The sequence below is a fragment of the Oryza sativa genome, chromosome 4 (genome assembly GCF_034140825.1).
Source record: "Oryza sativa Japonica Group chromosome 4, ASM3414082v1".
Lineage (NCBI taxonomy): Eukaryota > Viridiplantae > Streptophyta > Magnoliopsida > Poales > Poaceae > Oryza > Oryza sativa.
This window is the reverse complement of record NC_089038.1, coordinates 1,239,443-1,259,095: the sequence shown is the minus strand read 5'-3', so window position 1 is coordinate 1,259,095 and position 19,653 is coordinate 1,239,443. Positions and strand designations below refer to the sequence as shown.

The 19,653-nt window shown below is 46.3% G+C and overlaps 1 protein-coding gene and 1 pseudogene across 1 annotated transcript; both read right to left on the bottom strand.

The window, feature by feature from the left end:
• Nucleotides 1–8,421: 8,421 nt before the first annotated feature.
• On the bottom strand, nt 8,422–8,970 carry LOC107280577 (receptor-like protein 56). Its single transcript, XM_015779187.1, has one exon. It carries the CDS (start codon nt 8,968–8,970, stop codon nt 8,422–8,424), a length of 549 nt encoding a protein of 182 aa, XP_015634673.1.
• LOC4334970 (receptor-like protein 1) lies at nt 8,832–19,030 on the bottom strand (annotated as a pseudogene).
• Between the last annotated feature and the right edge of the window lie 623 nt (nt 19,031–19,653).

Genomic DNA, 19,653 nt, shown 5'->3' with positions numbered 1-19,653 from the left:
TAAAGAAGCAATAACAATACATAAAAAGAAAGCACAGGGTTCTTTAGGTTATAACAAACATTAGGAGACTTGAACGGGTCGATTCGGAGCTCGTATGACCAGGATATGATCATCCGAAGTTTAATGCTGTTATATGGAGATTTGCGGATTATTATAATTAAGCTTTGCAATTATAAAACAGGTGTAAGCGCTAGCCTGGAAGAGACAGGAAGGCTGCGCTGTTGACATGCGGACCCCACATGTCAACCTAAAGGACCACGGTAGACCGAGTACACAGAGACGGTCCACGGGTCGACGGAAGCGGATCCCGTGTGTCAACCGAGGCGAGTGGCCGACAAACGGACTCCACTAGACACCACACGGGTTGCACACGTGGAAACCACGCGGCTACCGAGCGGGCACACTAACACGGACACTACACGGTCACCACCCGCGCGCGTGAACGACTACCGACACCGGTACACGGGTACCGGGGTCGTCAACCGCACAACGGGCACGGGCGACACCGAAAGGACGAGAACGGGGCAGCGAGAGGACGGATCCTTACCACCACGCGACGAGGCGTGGGAACGACAACGACGAACGGGCGCGGCGGAGACAGACGGGCACAACGGAGACGAACGGCGAGGGGACGGCTTCGGCGGCGATCCTTGGGCGAAGGCGAGACGCGGCCGGCACGAGGCTTGACGACGCGGAACCGAGGACGAACACGAGGACGGGGCTGCAGCGATCTTGACGAAGCGAGGACGACGAACGAGAACGGCTTGACGGAGGGACGAACGCCACGACGACCGGGAACGACGAGAGGATGACGACGACGACGACGACGACGACCGGGACCGGCGAGGAGGCGACGAGGACAGCCGGCAGCGGCTGCACGGGGACGAGGACGACGAGGACCACGCCGCTACGATGCCGACGACGGAGGCGGCGCCGCGAGACGACGAGCCGGGCGACCGACGGGACGTCGACGACGAGAACGATCGGAGACGACGATGATGGACCGCGGAGGGGTTTGGATGGAGGGGAAACGATGCCGAGGACGACCTTGCCGCTGCGATGCCGGAGGTGGTGGAGGTGTGGTCGACCGGTGCACGGCGAGGAGGGACAGGCGGCCGAACAACTCCGGCGAGGCGGATGTAGAGGTTCGCGGCGATGGCGTTCCGGCGAAACCGAGGAGTGGACGAGGTGGAGGGCTACGCCACCACGCAAGGGAGAGATGGCAGCGCCGGCTGACGCATGGGCATGGCGAAAAGGGCAGCCGGGGGAGATGCCGCCGAGGAGGAAGGAGAAGCCGGCGCGGGCGACGGTGTTCCGGCGAAGTTCGGGCGAGGAGGAGGTGATGCCGGGGGTGGGAGCGGCGTCGTGGAGCCGAGGAAGGTGGTGGCGACGTCGGCCGGCGCTCCGGGGACGTGGCAGAGGCGGCCGGAGGCGGAGAAGTGGTGGCGACGCCACTGGACGCCGGCGAGGACGCGTCTCCGGTGCTTTCCCCGCGAAACGGAGGGCTGACCGAGGGAGAGGGGGCAGCTGCGACGCCGGGAGAGGTGGCGGCGCAGCCGGAGGGTGCACGGGTGAGGCGGGAGGTGCGGCTGGAGGTGGCCGGCTCGGAGAAAAGAGGAGGGCGACGGCGGGAAGGCAGCTCCGGGGGTCACCTCGCGAAACGGAGGGCAAGCCGGGGTGGAGGAGGTGGCGGCGACGCTGGAGGAGGTGACGGCGCGGCCGGACGACGCTCCGGCGAGGCGGGAGAGGCGGCTGGAGGCCGGCCGGCACCGGAGAGAGAGAGGGCGACGGTGGGGAGGGAGCTAGGGACCACGGGGAGGCTCGGGATGGGGCTAAAACGAGAGAACGGGGGATGAGGATCCCATTTTATAGGATGGGGGAGGGAGCCGGCCACGGGAGGCGCGGGAACGGCGACGGGAATGGTGGCCGGCGGCAAAGGAAGGCGGCCGGACTTGGCGCGGCCGTTCCCGACGATTGGGGGCGGCATTCAAGGGGGGAAAACGGGGGAATTGAAGAGGATTCAATGGGGATTAAAACCCCCTAATCAATTTTGGAATTAACCGAGTGAATCAAGCGGATTTGAGGGAGGATTGGCGCTAGGGTTCACGGGAGAGGGAGAGAGGACGGCCGGGCGGGAGGAAGGGGACGACGCCCGGCCTGGCGCGTGGGACCCACCGGTCAGGCGGCGGCGTCAGCGCGCGCACGCGCGCTGCACGGGCGGGGCGCGGCTAGGGCAGGGCGGCTTGGGCCGGGCGGCCGGCCCAGGAAGAGAGGAGGGGAAGGCGGCCTGGGCCGAGCAGGCCGGGAGGGAAGAGGGGGGGGAAAAAGGCAGCCCGGGAGAGAGGGAGGAGGGAGCTGGGCCGAGAGGGGGAGAGGCCCAAGAGGAGGAGGGAGAGAAGGAGAGGGAGAGAAAGAGAGGGAGGAAAGGGAGACTTTGGGCTGGGCTTGGCCCAAAGGAGGAAGAGGATTATTTTTAGGTTTTTCTTTTTAATAAACTTTGTTAATTGTTGTTGTTGTTTAATAAATATTTCCGGTGCTCTGAAAATTCAAGTAAAATTTGAGGGCTCCTTTTTAGACCAAGGAGAATTTAACAAAAATTCTCCGGGCCACATTTGAATTTTTCTTGTACGTATTTTTAGCGTTTGCCAATTTCTTTTCGCATTTTAATTAATTCTATTATTCCTTTTAGCGAATGATTTTTAATTCGGGATGGATTTATCAGGACGTGACAGACCACATCTGACAACCCTAGAATATATCAATGTAACCAATCCAACAAGAGTGAGCATGCAATTAGAATCATCAAAACATACATACATACATACATACATACATACATATATATATATATATATATACATTCTCGAAATTTCGCGGAATTCGACCGGTTTTCGTCAGAATTGTAAACCCTGATCTTGACGACATATAGGGAATATATGATGATCTCTTTTATGATGCTAATTGGGTTGCAGCATTAATTTTAGGGCAACTGCAGCCCTAGATAAAGGATTAGTTAAGGGCGCCCTTCATCCATCTAGATGTATGATCAGGATTCTTCATTGTAGTGAATTAACATGCTAAGTTATTTAGATTAGTGAAGATAAATATGTAAGGAGCCATCAACTCTGGATTACAATAAAAGCATAACAAACACAAGTGCAGGAAGGCAAAAACAAAAATCAATATAGAAAATAGAAGGTGAATTAGTGGTTCTCTGCTGTCACTGTTCATGATTGTACTACCAGCTTGCAAAGATGTAACTGCTTTAGTTCCCACTCACATAGGCACTCACTGCAGCAAATCCTCTCTGAGATTGCCATAGATTCTAGCAAAATGTTCTCTGTTGAGTCCTTTCTGCAGTGAGTAGCCTTTATACCACCCCACTAGTTTTGTCCCTCTAAGAAGAACACGATTTTTGGGGGGGGGGGGGGGGGGGGGGTAATTAATAGACCACTTTTGAGATGAACATGTAATTTAGACGTTTCTGTACTAGTATTATATTATAAGTCCATGTTTCTTTAAATTGTTACTTAAGCCCTTCTGATAGTATTCCTATGTAGTGTACATATTAGAACTCTACATACAAGTATAAAAGTATTTTGGACTTGTAATTTCCTAGGCACCGTGTACACAGATTAATCTGCTCATGAAACCAGGACTAACTAGACAAGGTGAGGCCATCGATCAGTTCATCAGAATTGATGATGGTACAGAATTTTTCCACACAAGATATAACTTTGAACAGAGTGACACTCTTGAACAGAATGAATACACATGAAACTGATAAAATATCAAGGGAAGACTACCTAATTTCAGAAATTTCAAACAAATTAAGTGTGGTCCCTGCCCAATTTCTAGCCAAGATCAAAAGAATCTCAGGCAGCCTGAGCATGAATAGAAATTGAAAAGGGGGCTACTTATAGCGGCAAAGCATCAATTAATATCATAAAACTACACCTTGAAACTTAAAAATTGGTAATTAAGAGCAGTTGCTACAAGCATATCTATCTTTCTCAGCTTGTGATTGGCTCAGCTCAACTTATTTCAATTTGTTAACGAGTTGAGATAAGCTTTTAGCTTATTAGATATAATGAGCTAGCTCGAACTGGCTCGTATGCTACTCGCAAGCCAAACAAACCAGCAAGCAGCGGGCTAGCAACCCAAGCCCATCTCGAACCCTAAAACTCCAACCCAGTGCTTATTATCCTCACCCATGGTATGTGGCATTCTTTAAGTTTCAACACAACTCATCCCCTCCATCCACTCATCTTCTTGTGCAGCTCCACTCAATCATAGGTATCAACATTTTGACTGATCTTGCTATGCTTTGGTTGATTATATAAAGTATGGAATTAATAATGCATTTGCTAATTTATATGTTACTAATTTGTAAACTTGAGATGATATTGATTTTAAGTGTTGCTTCACGAGCTTAATGAGCCAGCTCGAGCTGACAAACAAGCCAAGCCGAGTGCGCCATGCTTCTAGCTCGTTAAGATAACGAGCCAAGCCAGCTAGCTCGATTGATATCCACCCCTAAGCACATCGCAAAATTAAGCTTTGAACTTGAAGGTCAAAACAGGAAGAGTTGGCCAAACTAGTGCAGATTATTCTAGCACAACTATAAGTTAATAATTACATAGTTACATGTAGAACTATACCTCAAAATCTCAAATTTACAGGGGTGATAATAGCCTCTATTAACCCAAAGTAGCTCTGCACCTCAAAATCTCAAATTTACAAGGGTGATAATAGCCTCTATTGACCCCCAAAATAGAGCTGCACCTTAGAACTTTGGGTCTTGTATTTCATAGGAGAAAGGAAATTCTTGTCCTTAGACAAGTATTTCACTTACAATTCCAATAAGTTTTGGGCCTTTCTCACTATGAACTCTGGTTTTCTCCTTGTCTGTCAATGCATTATGCAAGGCATGTGTCACGCCCGGAAATTCACAAGTAATTTCCGAACTTATTTGTGTATAAAATCCTCGTCCAAGAATCAGCCGAGGTACACAAACTGACAATTTAATATACAGATTCATCAAATTAACTAAAACGATAAATACTTACTTATGAGGCACTTAGTCCTCAACAAGAAGAAAACTGCAGCGGAAAATAAAATCTAGCGAAGCTCCGGCTCCACTCCCACAGGCAGCTCAACTGGGGTATAAGCCAAACGTCTTCTCCTTCTGGATCCTTTTTCTTCAACTGAGGTTGATTGATTATTGCAAGGTGAGCATATGACATACTCAGCAAGCCACACAACAAATATGCAAGTGCACAAGGATACCAAAGGATGGCATAATATAGGCTCATTTGCAAAAGCAGCATTTAGCAAAACATTTAAGAGAAGTAAAACAGTGGAGTAATTAATCAGAAATTTTAATCAACACTGAACAGCACACCCATGCTGCACAGGCCCAACCATTCTGAACACCATACCCGGCTGAACAGATCTAACTCCAAACCAGGAGCTAAGCAAATTATTACCAGGTATAACATCCATAATTATTATGGGAGGTGTGGGACTAATCACGAAAAACATTGCTCAACCCGCCCATAACCGCGGGCACGGCTATTCGAATAGTTTTACTCTGGCCAGAGGTGTACCACTGTACCCACAAGACACAGCCTCAACATCATGTCTACCATGCGTCGCGATACTGGAAAGTACCCGAATAGAGGCTGTGACAATACCCTCTGCACAACACAACTCACCACAGTGCACCATTCCTGGATCATAATCACCCCTCAAAAACCAGAGGCATGGACTCCCCAGCGACCCCCGTGGGCTTATCTCCGCCACTTCTCAGTCTGGTGCTCCGCAATGAATCATGTTATACAAAAGGTAAAGCCGTTTCCCACGCTGGCTTGTGGTTGGCACGGTTAATGTTTCACAACAGTAGCTCGCGAACCGGTCCTTAATTGCCATGAGCACGACTCTCAAAACCATGTGCTCACAACCCACCATTATCAAGTTTTAGTTTGCAAGTAATTAATTGACCAATCACGATTGACCATCGTGAACTATCTTTAAACCATCATTAAATAATAATGAGTCATAAGTTATCCCAATAATGTGCTAATGTTTCTAAGCATGGCTAAGCAATCATATCTAATATCTAGCTGAACCAATATATAAAGGTCAACTAGTCAAGTTATAATATCCCAAGGTATCAAGGAATAGAGTAATCAATGCAAACAGGCCATAACAAAGGAATAGGTTCACACCACCCGGTGACATTCAAAAATAAATGCACAGTTGAAATAAATAGAGAATTTAAATATAGGATCAACATGCTCAAAGGATTGTGTTTAGGATCTGTGTGACTTGCCTTGCAATAATCGGTCTTCAATTAATCTTCTTGAATACTTCCGGCGCACTCGCGACCCTTCGCAACGACGGAAACGACAAGCTAACACGCAAAACGAGGAAAAAGACTAATAAAAACCAAATAAACAATACATAAAAAGTAAACAAACATGTAGATCATAATTTTAGATGAATTATGAGACTTGAACGGCCTCATTCTGACTTAATATGAATTTAATATGAATTTTACAAGATTAAATCTAATTAAAGCCCATTTAAAAAGAATTAAATAAATTTAATTCAATTTATGGACAATTTTAATATGTAGATCTTTATTTTATATAATTTTTGCAACTTGAACCACATTAAACTGAGTTCAAATGAATTAGTTATGAATTTTCAAAGATTAAATCGGATTAAAACACTTATATGGATTTTAATTGAATTATGACGCAATAATGAATTATTTTTGAAAAGGAAAAGAGGATTATTGCGTCAGCGGCTAAGGTTTGCGGTGAACCGGGTGCACGGCAGCGGTTCACGGAAACGAACGGCCGAGATCAACCCTATCCAAAACGGACGGCCGAGATCGATTGGTCCACGACCGGGCCACGGGGAACGGCAACGATGACGTCAGCAACGACGTCAGCGATGACGTCAGCACCGGCGGCGGCTCGGGAGCGCAAGCTCGCCGGCGAACGACGGCGCGAGGACGCAAACGGAGGGCACCAACGGGTAGAGCGCGACGCGGCGAACTCACCGGTGACCAAAGCAACAGCGGAGGAGCAACGGATGGCGCCGGCGACGAGGAAGAAACGGCGGCGGTTTTCGGGTCGACGGTGACGGCGGTGCTCCGGCGGTCTCCGGCGGCGACGAAGAGGCGGACGAGGACGGCGGCGACTTGGCGACCACGATGGCGACCTCCCCGAGCGACGACGACGACCGGAACGGCGGCGGCGCACGGCTGGAGCGGCGGCGACGACGGCGGCTCGAGGTTAGACGGCGCTAGGGCGCTTCCGACGGCGAGAGACGAAGGCGAGGGTGGCGGCGGGTAGAGGAGACACCGGGGATCCTTTTAAAGGGGCTAGCGAGCTGCGACGGAGGCCCACGGCGACCGGAGATGGGAAGGAAAGGTTAGGGTTCGGAGGAAAGAAACCGATCCGATTCGACCTCGAATCCACGAGTTTCCAAACCGAATTAGGCGATGATTCCATAAGAGAAAAGGAAGAGGAGATCGAGAAGATCGTTTCCCCTCAAAAGATTTCACTGGATCGGGAAAGACGCGGCCGAAATTGGAAAGCGGCGGCGGCGCGGCTCGGCTAGGGTTTCGGGCGGCGGCGGCTTGACGAAGACGATGGATCCGACAAGCGGGCCCCACCTGTCAGTGACCGAACGCGCGCGCGCGGCTGCGGACTAGGCCGGCTGGGCCGAGGAGGGAGAGAAAAGGGTTTTGGGCCGACTTTCGGCCCAAAGCCAAAAGAAGACTTTTAAAAACCTTTTTCAATTTAAATTATTTCTTAAATGCAATTCCATTTATTAAAAATACTTCCTTAGCTCAAATAAATCCCAAAAAAATCTAGGAATTATAGAATTAAGAAAAGTATTTAACAAAATTTTATCTAGCCCAATTTTATATTGAGATTTAACAAATTAAAATTAGATCTTCTCTTTTAGGCTTTTAAAATCATTGCTAATAATTCCTTTTAAACAACAATTTATAATTTAAGGATTTTTAAACAAGAAAAGCTCTTAACAATTATAATTAGATCATTAATGATCAAATAATTACTGAACTGTTCTTTGTATCATTTAGGAATTGAGCTCTGAAAAATCCGAGAAAATTTCAGAGAGTTGACTTAATCATGGAGAATTTAATAAAAAAATTAAATCCATCCATGCTTTAGATTTAAGAAATTTTATTTCCCACATTTAACTTCACTTGTAAATTAAAGAACATTTAATATAAATTCTATTATTAATTTATTAAATAATTTATAAATCCTGAAACGAAAATCAGGATGTGACAGCATGTGCATCTCGTGCAAAAAAAAAGAAGGGATTGCTCTGTCTTTCCATGTCTCCTAGACTCTTAGCTAGACATATCAGGATTCAAGGCACAAATTCCCAACCCAGCTTAAACATTAGAGCATCCATCAAGTCACACAGTCTCCTCCTGCACACTTCATCCCATATCAGCAATGCCACGGTGCCCCAAAATCCAAGTGCAAAACACCCAAAAACGTAGGACCAGAAAACAAGTGACGTGTCAATGGCGTCGAACACTCCTTGATTCTGATGCAGCACTGATGAGCAGTTTTTGTTGATGATTTCACCACAGAGATTGTCATTCCCCTCGAATGCCGATTCATCGAATGTCCCAAGCTGTTGTTGGAAGGGTATCTCACCAGAGAGGTTGTTGTAGGCGACATTGAACGAGCACAGGAAGGAGAGATTTGCCAGCTGCATAGGCAGGCTGCCATTGAGGTGGTTGTATGAGAGGTCAAGGCTCTCCATATCCTGCATATACATGAATGTCTCTGGTATCGGGCCAACAAGTTGGTTATGTGATAAGTTTAGAGACTTGAGCTGCCTCAGGAAACCTAATGGCGGAGGGATGGCGCCTGACAATTGATTCATGGACAGATCAATGCCCGTCATGAGCACTAGAGGCTCTCCCATGTAGGTAAGGTTCTCGCCTTTCGTCGTGAAGTCGACAGACATGCGCTCTGTGATATTGCCTGAGAATGGGTCATCGTTGAAGTACATTGGCAAATCTGTCCAGAAATCATTGTAGAAGCAATTTGGTATCTCCCCAGAGAATTGATTGTTGGAGAGATCAACAAAGTGGAGATAGTTGTTGAAGCAAAGGTCCAATGGTATTGGACCATGAAAATCATTCCCTCCAAGGAGGATCACACCAAGCTGTTGGAAGCTCAGGAGGCCATCCGGGATGATTCCTGATAGATGGTTGTTTCTCACATTGAGTGTCTTGAGATTACTGCTGTTCGACAGCAATGGAGATAGCCATCCCGAGAATCGGTTGTTCTCAAGGCTGAGGTGCTTCAAACTACCCAAATTCCAATGGAAAGGTGGCATAGGCCCTGTCAGGTCATTATTGGAGAGTAGAAGAGATGTTAGAATTGACAAATTCCCTATTAATGTTGGCAATATTTCCTCATTGAGGTTGTTAGATGACAAGTCAAGCACCTCCAATGATGTTGCCTCTGCCAATGATGGAATCCCACCGTACAACCTGTTGGAGGACATGTCACAGTAGTCCAAAAACTGAAAAATGCTTCCAAAGTTGGTCGGGATCGACATCGATATTTTGTTCTCTGACAAATCAAGCACCTGCACCGGTGAGGTATGTTACCACCAAGCCCATCCATATCAATGACATCCATTCTATTGCCATTGAGCAAGACAAAATCAGATAGATTGTAGAACAGCCAGGGTGGAATCCTGCCTTGGAGCGAACAATGCGAGAGATCGATCCCGGATAGGCTAAGCTGGGTTGACAGAAAAGTCGGCACAACTCCATTGCTTCGCCTATTGATAACACAGTTGCTTAAATTCAAGTATACCAGCTGGAACAACGGTGTCCATCTCACAAGCTCGGTTTCGATTTTCAGATTGTAGTTGTGTGAGAGGACAACATCAACGAGGTTTGAGCTGTTTGCTAGCCAGGAGAGCATGAATGTGCCGGTAAGATTGTTCACCCCCAGGTGTATAGTCTCCAGTTTGGTCAAGTTGATAAGTAAGTTCGGTGCAATCTCCCCCATGAGAAAGTTTCTTTCCATGTTCAGGTACTTCAATTGTTGTAGTTTTCCCAAGCATGAATTTATGGTTCCATGTAGCATGTTGACACCAAGGTGTAGGTACTCTAGTTGATGGAGGTTACATATACCTGCAAAACTAAAACACAAATATTGGATAAATTGCCCTGGATACTAACAAAAAGAGCGGAGATATACCGTTGTATCCGTGTAAGAAGTTCTGGGATAAATCAACCACCCTAAGAGACGTCAAATTGGATATCCAACTTGTTGTAAGTAACTGGTTTCCGCCAAGGTACAGCTCTGAAAGTGTAGTTCGGTTGATAACTAGAGCAGCAACGCCTTCATTTGTTAGACTGTTGTGCGAAAGCGAGAGCTTGCTAAGCTTCTGAAATGCACGCTCACCTAAATTGGTACATAACAATCTGAGTTATTCTATTTTATTGTGCATATTGTTAAAACATACTGGCAAGCAAAACTCTTTCTTTTTTTAAAAAAATGTAGAGTTAGACATGAATCGATATACTATATCCTTAAGTTCCCACTACTCAAATCGGCACTCAGATGTAGAGGTAAAATCCACGGGCCATGAGGACATAGGCCAAGATGGACCTCGAGCTTGGGCAGCATGGCACGGTTGTAGGAAATGGAGCTCTATCATTGGGGTAGGGTGCACAAGTTCAATCTTCTAGTTTTGGGTGATGCAAGCATAGATCAAGCTTAGCAGAGGGTGGACTCTCAGATAAGCACAACCAAGGGCTGAGTTCGTCTTTCTCAAATCTGGCTGCTATGGGTGACAGTTTCCCTAATGGGTGTAGAGACCCGCATCTAAGGGACGAGAGCAAAATCTGCACCTGCGAATCCATCAGCATGGCGCCCCGACATCATGAGGGCCTAGGGCCAAGAAACTAATCTCAATGGAGGAGGATATCTCCTCAAGTTACAAGAGAAAAACCCACAATATCAGGCTGGCCCAAATACTTGGAGTATAAAATGGATCTAAACTAATCCCCACATACCTTACTAGCTCAAGGATCGATGTGTATGTCCATGCACAACAACTCCCTCTCCCAGTCCCGAGTGACGCCACCCTCATTTTCATCGCACGAAACGTGCAGCTGCTGCTCCGCCGCCTCCCTCGGCTCCCTTGACTACATGCCTCCCACCACCACCCACCACATGCCCACCAACCTCACCTCCACACCACCTTTATGTGTCTTTGTTGCCTGCCAGCAACTAATGAGGCCTTGATGGGAGGTTAGGTCCCTAGCAAGACCAGGGGCGGGGCTTTATTTGGCACTGTTTTCTCCTTTAGGCCAGAGGTTGGGGGAGAAAGTCAAGGCTAAGGCTAATCTTGTCCAACCCAGCCCTGATCCACCCCGTTGCCAACCCTGCCAGTTGCTAGGATCTGAGTGCATTAGAGAGGCCTGCTACCGAGCTTCAGCTCTCTATTGTCATCTAGAGAAAGTAATCGTTGGAGCTCTAGGTGGACAGAGCTAGATCATGAGCTTGAGGTCAAGGGTTGAGCTGACGATGGCCATGGTGGAGGTCAGGAATTGGAGGTGGAGAAGAGATTGGAGAGACAGTAGCAAAAAGTGTGAGATAGCCTAGCCAAAGATATAAAAAAACAATATTTGGAGGGAGAGACATCCCCCAAATATTTTGTAGAAGGGAGGAACCGAACCTGGGATGACTAACTCACCAACCATGCTGCTAGCCACTAGACCCCGATAGTTTCCTCCAAGCCAAAGATATAGAGGTAGACAAAATAGACCGAGCCGAACAGATTGAGGGAAAAAAAACGAGACTGAGAAATTCAGTCATCAAAGTGTACTAACCAAATTTAGTCTGGTTATATGGCTCGGTTAACTGAAAATGGCCGAATTTCACTGTGCAGCCCAATAGCCCTATACAGCAATACAGCATGTATATGTGTAATTGTTTTCTGTGATCTTTTTGTCTGTAATTACATATTTTGCAGTCAGTTCGATGGTGTAATTGTTTCTTCACCAGTGATTTTTATTTTGGCTGTGAACACAAAGCGCTTAGTTCAGTTGTGACCAAGGCTGAACCAGACTGACCAAAGTAGTCGATCTTCGATTTTGTTCAGGATTAATCTGTCTCAAGAATCTGATGACCGAAATTTCACTAAAGACTGAAGGCCGAGACCAAATTGTTCGGTCTGACTAAATGCCCACCCCTATCCAAAGATATATATGGTTTTAAGCAAAAATATTGGACAAAAGATGATCAAATTGAATCTTTGCTAGAAAAATACATTGCCCAACCTGCAATTAGCTCTTTTTTAACAAGGAAAATGCTTTTCCTTGTGTACCCAACTCGAGGAAAAAAACAGACATTGGGCCAATACTATGTGGGAGCACGTAGACATACAACGATAAGTAAAAGATTAATAACATGTGGGTATCAATTTTTTTTTCTTGTAATTTAGTGCATCCACCAAAAATAATTATATCCAAACCAATTGGTTGAACCACACCTCTGATATAACCGTTTACGTTTATGTCCTCACTTTACATAGAAAATTTTAAATTCGGCCACGCTACTGCTAATGCTGCTCGCGAGATGGGACCATCAGGGGTGGACCTAGGGGTGGTGCCGGGTATGCACCGGCATACCCAAATATTTCAGAGAAAATATAGGATGTATTATTCATTTGTGGCTTAAATAGATGCCCTTGTTCCTAGGCAAACGGAAGACCAAATGACCTACTTGGTCTGGCAACTCTCGCTGTCTAGTTGTCTTGGGCATTTATGTTGGTCAGTTGGTGGTGCAAACAAAGTAGCGGAAACAATGGCCATACAGTATATTGTGGCGGCCGACCACGGCGAGGCTGAGACCAACACAGACCATGTTACGCCGGCACCAATGGCCTGGAGCCTTGAATATCTGAAATAGTAGTCTTTTACCCTTCTATAACTTATTTCCTTTGAATATCTGATCCTTCGACCAGTGTTACTTGGTTCAAATTTATCCAAACTAAAATGCAAAATCATTGAGCTACAAATTAAATTCTACTACTTTTAAGATAAGTCCTAGCCGTACACACTAAAATAACCTTGAACTGTTTGAGTGACAATAGATACGGATATACATGCTTAGCTGCTCTCTTGGTGAAAGGCTTTCCAGTGTTTCTGTAATTTGTATGATTAGATCGAATTGAATCAATTAAATATGAAGAGCAACATGTGTGTTCTTTCAATTCGAAGGGCATTCCCCATGGGTTGTGACAACGGACCAACCAGGGTGAAATGGGTTCTTTCAAAAAATTTCTACGTTTTACCAACTTTTCATGAACTAATTTAACTAAATTTTGATCAAATTTCATAATTTTTTTGCTACCTACAACATGGCAAGTTTTAGTTAAAGAATGGTATCATACAACCCTAACGTGGGCACAATGTCCAAAGGCCTGCTGCTTGCTGCCAGCAAGCACTTAACGCTAGCAAAGCTCGGCGAACCAAAGCAGCCCAAGCCCACTAGCTCAACAGCTCTTCTCTCCTTTTTCTTTCTCTCGGCCTCTAATGATCATCACAATCACTTATTTAATAATCCAATTATATCATTGAATTCGTATCCATAAAATCTCACATGAAGTTTGACGATAATAATAATTATATTTTAACCATTAAAATTAGATTTGTTGTTTTATATATGCACGAGACAAAATATTCAACATACTGTCCTATATATCTTTTAAATATTTTAATAGTAACTATTATTTTCATAATGTACAGTTTAGTGTTTCGCTGATAAAAAAACTGTAATTAATATGATTAAAATAAGATTAAGCCCGCAGAATCCATATAGGCATGCACACAATCATGCTGGTTGAGATTAAAATAAAATCAATTCCATCATCATCCTCGCAGAAGATAAAATCAAATCTGAAAAACTTTGCAATTCTAAATCAAATTGTCCATTTTGGAACTTCAAATTAAGTTATGCTTGGTTCGATTCTGACGAAGATGGATGCATGCGTACATACCTCCTGCAGATGGAAGAGAGAAGGCAGAGATTCGATTCCACGACAGGTCCAGCTCCTGCAGCGCCGTGAACGCCGCGAACGCCGCGCCGTCGACGGCGCCGGCGATGCCGGCCTGGACCAGAGACAGCGACACCACGTGGTGGCCGCCGCCGCCGCCGCCGCAGACCACGCCTTCCCAGCCGCAGCAGTCGGTGCTCTCGTTCCAGGCATCGCCGTAGCCGAACTCGCCGCCGACGAAGAGCGGCTTGATAGACCGGAGCAGGGCGCGCCGCTCGCCGCCGCCGCCGCAGCCAGCGAGACGAGCAACAGTGCGGTCAGAAGAGGCGTCCGTGGTCGTCGTCGTCGGTCCATTTGCAGGTGCAAACCAAGACAGAGGCTCGTGAGCAACTACTAGGCGCTGCTAGCTGCAATATAGTACTATACTAGAAAATTGGCGTGTGCCATGTAGCACGCCTTCTAGTTAACCCGTTTGTGTAACTGAGAAAATTAAATATTTAAACCCTAGTAGATAATTATAAATCCATTGTTTTTGTCAAATTGTTTAGGCCATGATAGAAATTTGAGAACATGCAAAGGCATGGATCAGCTCATAGAACACACAACCGTCTGTGTAAATTGCAAGACTATCATTCTATTTCGATTTCTATATTGACTTGTAATTAAATTTCGTTTGTATTGCCATTTGGATTTTTTTCATTATTTATTCTAGTAACAATTTTGTATCGACAAATCTTTTCGGTTGGTTCAATTATCTGCATACCAATATATATACCAATACCTAATAATGCCAAAGCTAATAGAGCACACCATCATCTATCAAAATTATATAAAAAGTGACTTTATATGTTGATTTGCAATTTAATTTCTTTTGTATGGTCATTTGATTTGGTTTTTTCTTCGATGAGTAGCCCCTTTCTTCACCAATAAATATTTTCCGTTGGTTCAATTAACTACCCTATTGTAATGTTACAATTTTAAGGGAAATAAAAGTCACCTGATGTTTTCTTTAATGCCAAAATTTTACGGTGTGGGTGCATGACTCTATCTACCAGGATTTAAATCCTAGTGCCATGAATATTACACATATGTAGGTGGGCTTTCAACAGGATTTTAGTGAGATCAGGGATGTGCCGTTGATTTCCATCTCTTAGAGTATGTGTTAGGGATGTGCCGTTGGTTTCCATCTATTAAAGTATGTGTTAGATGACGCATTCATGGGGGTGTAGGTGTGGTTTTGCGTCTGTAGTGGTGTATGTGCGTCTGTGTCTGCCATGTAATTTAAAAAAAATATGTTGGGATTTGTGACTAGTAAATGTAGCAGAGTGTGGAGGTCTATCTATATATGGTGCTTAAATCTTTTTTTTGCTGTTTTTTTTTTAGAAATGGCTCCTTGGTTTTCTATCCATATGTATATTTTTTTAAAAAAAAAAGGGTATAATTTCTATGTATTGATGCAACAAATCTAATACTAGTACTATATGTTATAAAACAGATATCACTAGAAAATCAGCGCGCCTGTTGACGCGCTTACTATATGACCATCATGTGTTTATCTTATATGACCATTAGTCAATGGCACATACATATATTTTAGTGAAATAAGTTGAATTTTTTTTTGAATTTGCTACAGGAGCTTCAAAGAACCTCTTACTGTGTTTTAGCTTTCAATGTAATCAGTATCTTATAATATTGTAGTGAAGTATGTTGTATTTTGAAAACAAAACACAATATTTCCTTTTTTCTAATGCTACTTTTTCTCATATATTTATTTTTCTATTAGTGACCCTGTAAAGGAGTAAGATGGAAAATACATAAAGATATATTTAGTGCATAATCAGATCACTGAGCTAGTTGGGTATTGAAACAACCAATGAAGAATAAGAGAGCAGACTTCTATTTCATTCTAGTTCAGATTTGAGAAAGTTCTAGACTTCTATTTCATTCTATTAGTAATTGCTTGATTTATCTCAGTTTTTATAGTGCCATGTGGACCAATCACAATCCTGTAAAACTGCCGGCTTGAGAATAATAATATTTGATAAGAAAGGATGGAGCAATGGAAATTTTTTTAGTTTCCAAGGGAACAGATACTTGGGAAGTCGATGTATATGGAGATGTATGTTGTTCATTTTTTTTATTTACTTTGTTAGGATTTTTTTTCCCACGCATATGAGGAACGGCAGATCTTGATTCATTTTAGGAGGGGCAACAAACTTTCTGGATCTGACATTTTTTTTCCTTAAAACTCCTTTTGAATATAAAATTTTACACATTGGTCCGTTGCACCAGCATCATTGATTTCTAATCGTACGGCTACAGGAGGATTGGTGCACACACGCAAGAGCGTTTCTGGACTGCTGCACGCGCATGCGCAAGAGCATTCCGTCTAGCCACTTCCGCGAAGCCGGTGATGCCACGTGGCACCATTCTTCTTTGGATTTTTTGCATGGAATTCGTATTATAAGATGGCTCATTCGATTAATTGTTTCTCTCTTGTTTTGAGTCTTTTGACTAAGCGTTGAAGAGGTGACAGGGCGGTTTTGGTTATACTTGTGAGATAATATATTTTATATCACTGAGTTTGTTCGAGTTCAACGATTTGTTATCAATATTATCTTTTTCTGTAATATACCAACGACTTAATTTATCAATCGTTCTATAATACGAGTTGGGCATTCTTTTTCAAAAATATCTAAAACACTCTTATGAACATAAAGGTTCAAATTGTTACTACTTTTGGGGGAGGGGGAGGAAACAAGCAATTCCCACCATAAAAATTTCATAACTTTGTAGGATTAATGCATGTAGAATCAAATCATTGGTCAAATAAATAAATCAACTAGATAGACAAACTACTATATAATAAATCTACTACTTAAATAGAAAAATAAGAATTATATAGAAATACAGTCTAAACTATTATTCATGCTCTTGGACCTTGTTTGGATGGGCTTCAGTTTTGGCCCATCCACACATATGGGCCCCCATTTGAACTAATTTAAATTATACTCCTTGCTTAACTTAATTAAGCATTTCTATCTTGAATACAACCAGAAAAATATAAAGGCTAGACTCATTTTGTATAAGTTGAACACATTGATTAGCATTTTGGAAAACTCTACGGTAAACGAGGAAAATTTTCAGCAAATAGTACCGAATGGAGTCTAAATATGATAGAACTAAGTGTAAAATATGATATATTTTTTCCTGGTGGCAACTCTGCTCCCATTGTAGATACTGAAACGCACAATAATAGTCGATTACACACTTAGTTTAGACCTTATATTATTATTGTCATCATCATTAAAAGGTAGCAACTAGTGAGCCATATATCACCCTTTCTATTTTTCCGAGTACATTGAGCCCAACCAAAGGAATTTTAATACAAGTGGCCCACTAAAGCAAACTTTCTTGGCCCAGTGTGAATAACAGTTTGGGTCTATAGTTTCGGCCGGTTATGGGCCGAAAGCTAGAAAAGCCCTACAAACTGCCCATCCATAGAAAGAAGGAAAAAGTGCACCCAAGGTCCCTCAACTTGTCATCGAATTACAAAATCGTCCCTCAACCACAAAACCGGATATCTGGCGTCCCCCAACTAACCAAACCGGTCATAATAGGTCCCTCGGCGGTTTTAACCCTGGTTTTATCCTATGTGGCGGCTGACTCAGCGTGGGACCCACGTGGGCCCCACATGTCAGGCTGCCACATCAGCCTTCTCTCTCTTCCCCCTCCTCTCTCTCCCTTCCTCATCTCTCTCTCTCCCTTCTCTAACTCAGCCGGCACGAGGAGGGTGGCAGCAGCCGGCGACGGGCGACGTGGGGGGAGGAGCGGCGCACGGGGGGAGGAGCGGCGCGCGGGCTCCTCCGCCGGCCGCCGCCCACGAGGCCCACGAGGCAGAGGAATGGCGGCGGGCGACACGGCGGTGACAGCACGGCATCGGCCTCGTCGGAGGCGAGTGCGGCGGCCCCACCCTCCTCGACCGCACGGCGCGCACGGCTGCTAAGGCGCGCAAAGAGTGCCCCCACCGCGGCGTCGAAGTCGGGCGTGGAGACGGCGAGGTGGGCGGCGGCAGCGGCGGGGGTGGGGATGGGAACGGCGGTCGGCAGGGGAAGGGGAGGGGAGCAAATCGAGGACGGTGCGAGAGACCGGGACGGGAAGGCGAGCGCCGCCGATGGCTGCCGTCACGCGGGGAGGACCGGTGGTCGTCTGCCTTCCCTCCTCCCCCACGTGCCGCCCGGCGCCATTGCCGTGACCGTGCGTCATCGTCGGGGTGAGGCGGCTGGCGGCTGGTGAGGGAGGAGCGCGGCGGAGAGGAGGGCAGATGCGGTGGTGGTGGCGGCATCACCGATGCAGCAGGGAAGAGGGACGGCACGGCCGACGGGGAAGGAGAGGCGGAGAGGAGAAGGAGCGGCGAAGAGGGTCGCGCGGTCGACGGGGAATGAGCGGCGGGGAAGGGGAGGGCAGCGGCAGGGCAAGGCAGCGTCGGCGGGCGTTCGCGGTGGCAGAGAGGCAGCGGCCGCAGCAGCAGTAGGCGTGCGCGGCTGGGATGGGGAGCGGCGGCCCCGACGACTCCACGCCGCTCGGCCTCATCGTCGTCGGCGGCTTCGGGTGGGGGCGCCACGTCGCCGGCTTCTTGTCGCTCGTCCGCGGCGGGGGCGCCGCGCCGCCGGCTTCTCGTCGCTTGTCCGCTGGGCCACGGCCGGACCGGAGTGGCGAGCGTCGACGACGACGAGGCATGCGAACTGGTGAGCGGCGCGGACCTCTTCATTGGTGTCGACATCGACAATGAGGGCGAGGGCGTCCGCTTATACCTCCTCCGCCTCCCCCGCTGGCCGCAGCCATGCGCCGCCATCGCCGACGCCCGACGGCAGCGACTTGATGGCGGCGTCGTCGAGTCGATCTCCACATGATGGACGCAGCCGCACGCCGCCATCACCAACCGCACTAGGGGGACGGGGAGGCCGGCGAGCCCACGCGCCGCCACTTGGGAGCCACCGTCGCCGGCCGCGCGCGTTGCCGCTCGTGCGAGAGCAGAGAGCGAGGGGGAGGAAGGAAGGAGAGAACACAGAGACAGAGAGAGAAGAGGGGGAAATAGAGTATGTGCTGATGTGGCAGCCTGACACGTGGGGTCCACGTGAGTCCCACGCTGAGTCAGCCGCCACATAGGACAAAAACGGGGTTAAAACCACTGAGGGACCTATTATGACCAGTTTTGGTTAGTTAGGGGACGCCAGATATCCGGTTTTATGGTTGGGGGATGATTTTGTAATTCGATGACAAGTTGAGGGACCTTGGGTGCACTTTTTCCAAGAAGGAATGAAGCCTTACATAGTACACTGTAAAAGTGTAATAAAGCTGAGAACCAGCTTGAGATGACACGCTACTAATAAAGAGAATGAAATCTGCACACAACAGTAAAATATGCAAGTTCTAAAGAAAAAAAAGTAACATATGGACGATATAAAACATGCTTCTGATAGGGCGGAGTACCATAGAGGATACAAAATATCATCTTTTTGTCTCGTTAACTTTTTATTTACAAACGAATTATTGCCA

What these genes read in the sequence shown, in the direction of transcription:
- LOC107280577 (XM_015779187.1), bottom strand. Translation starts at nt 8,970, where the DNA reads ATGACGGGCATTGATCTGTCCATGAATCAATTGTCAGGCGCCATCCCT.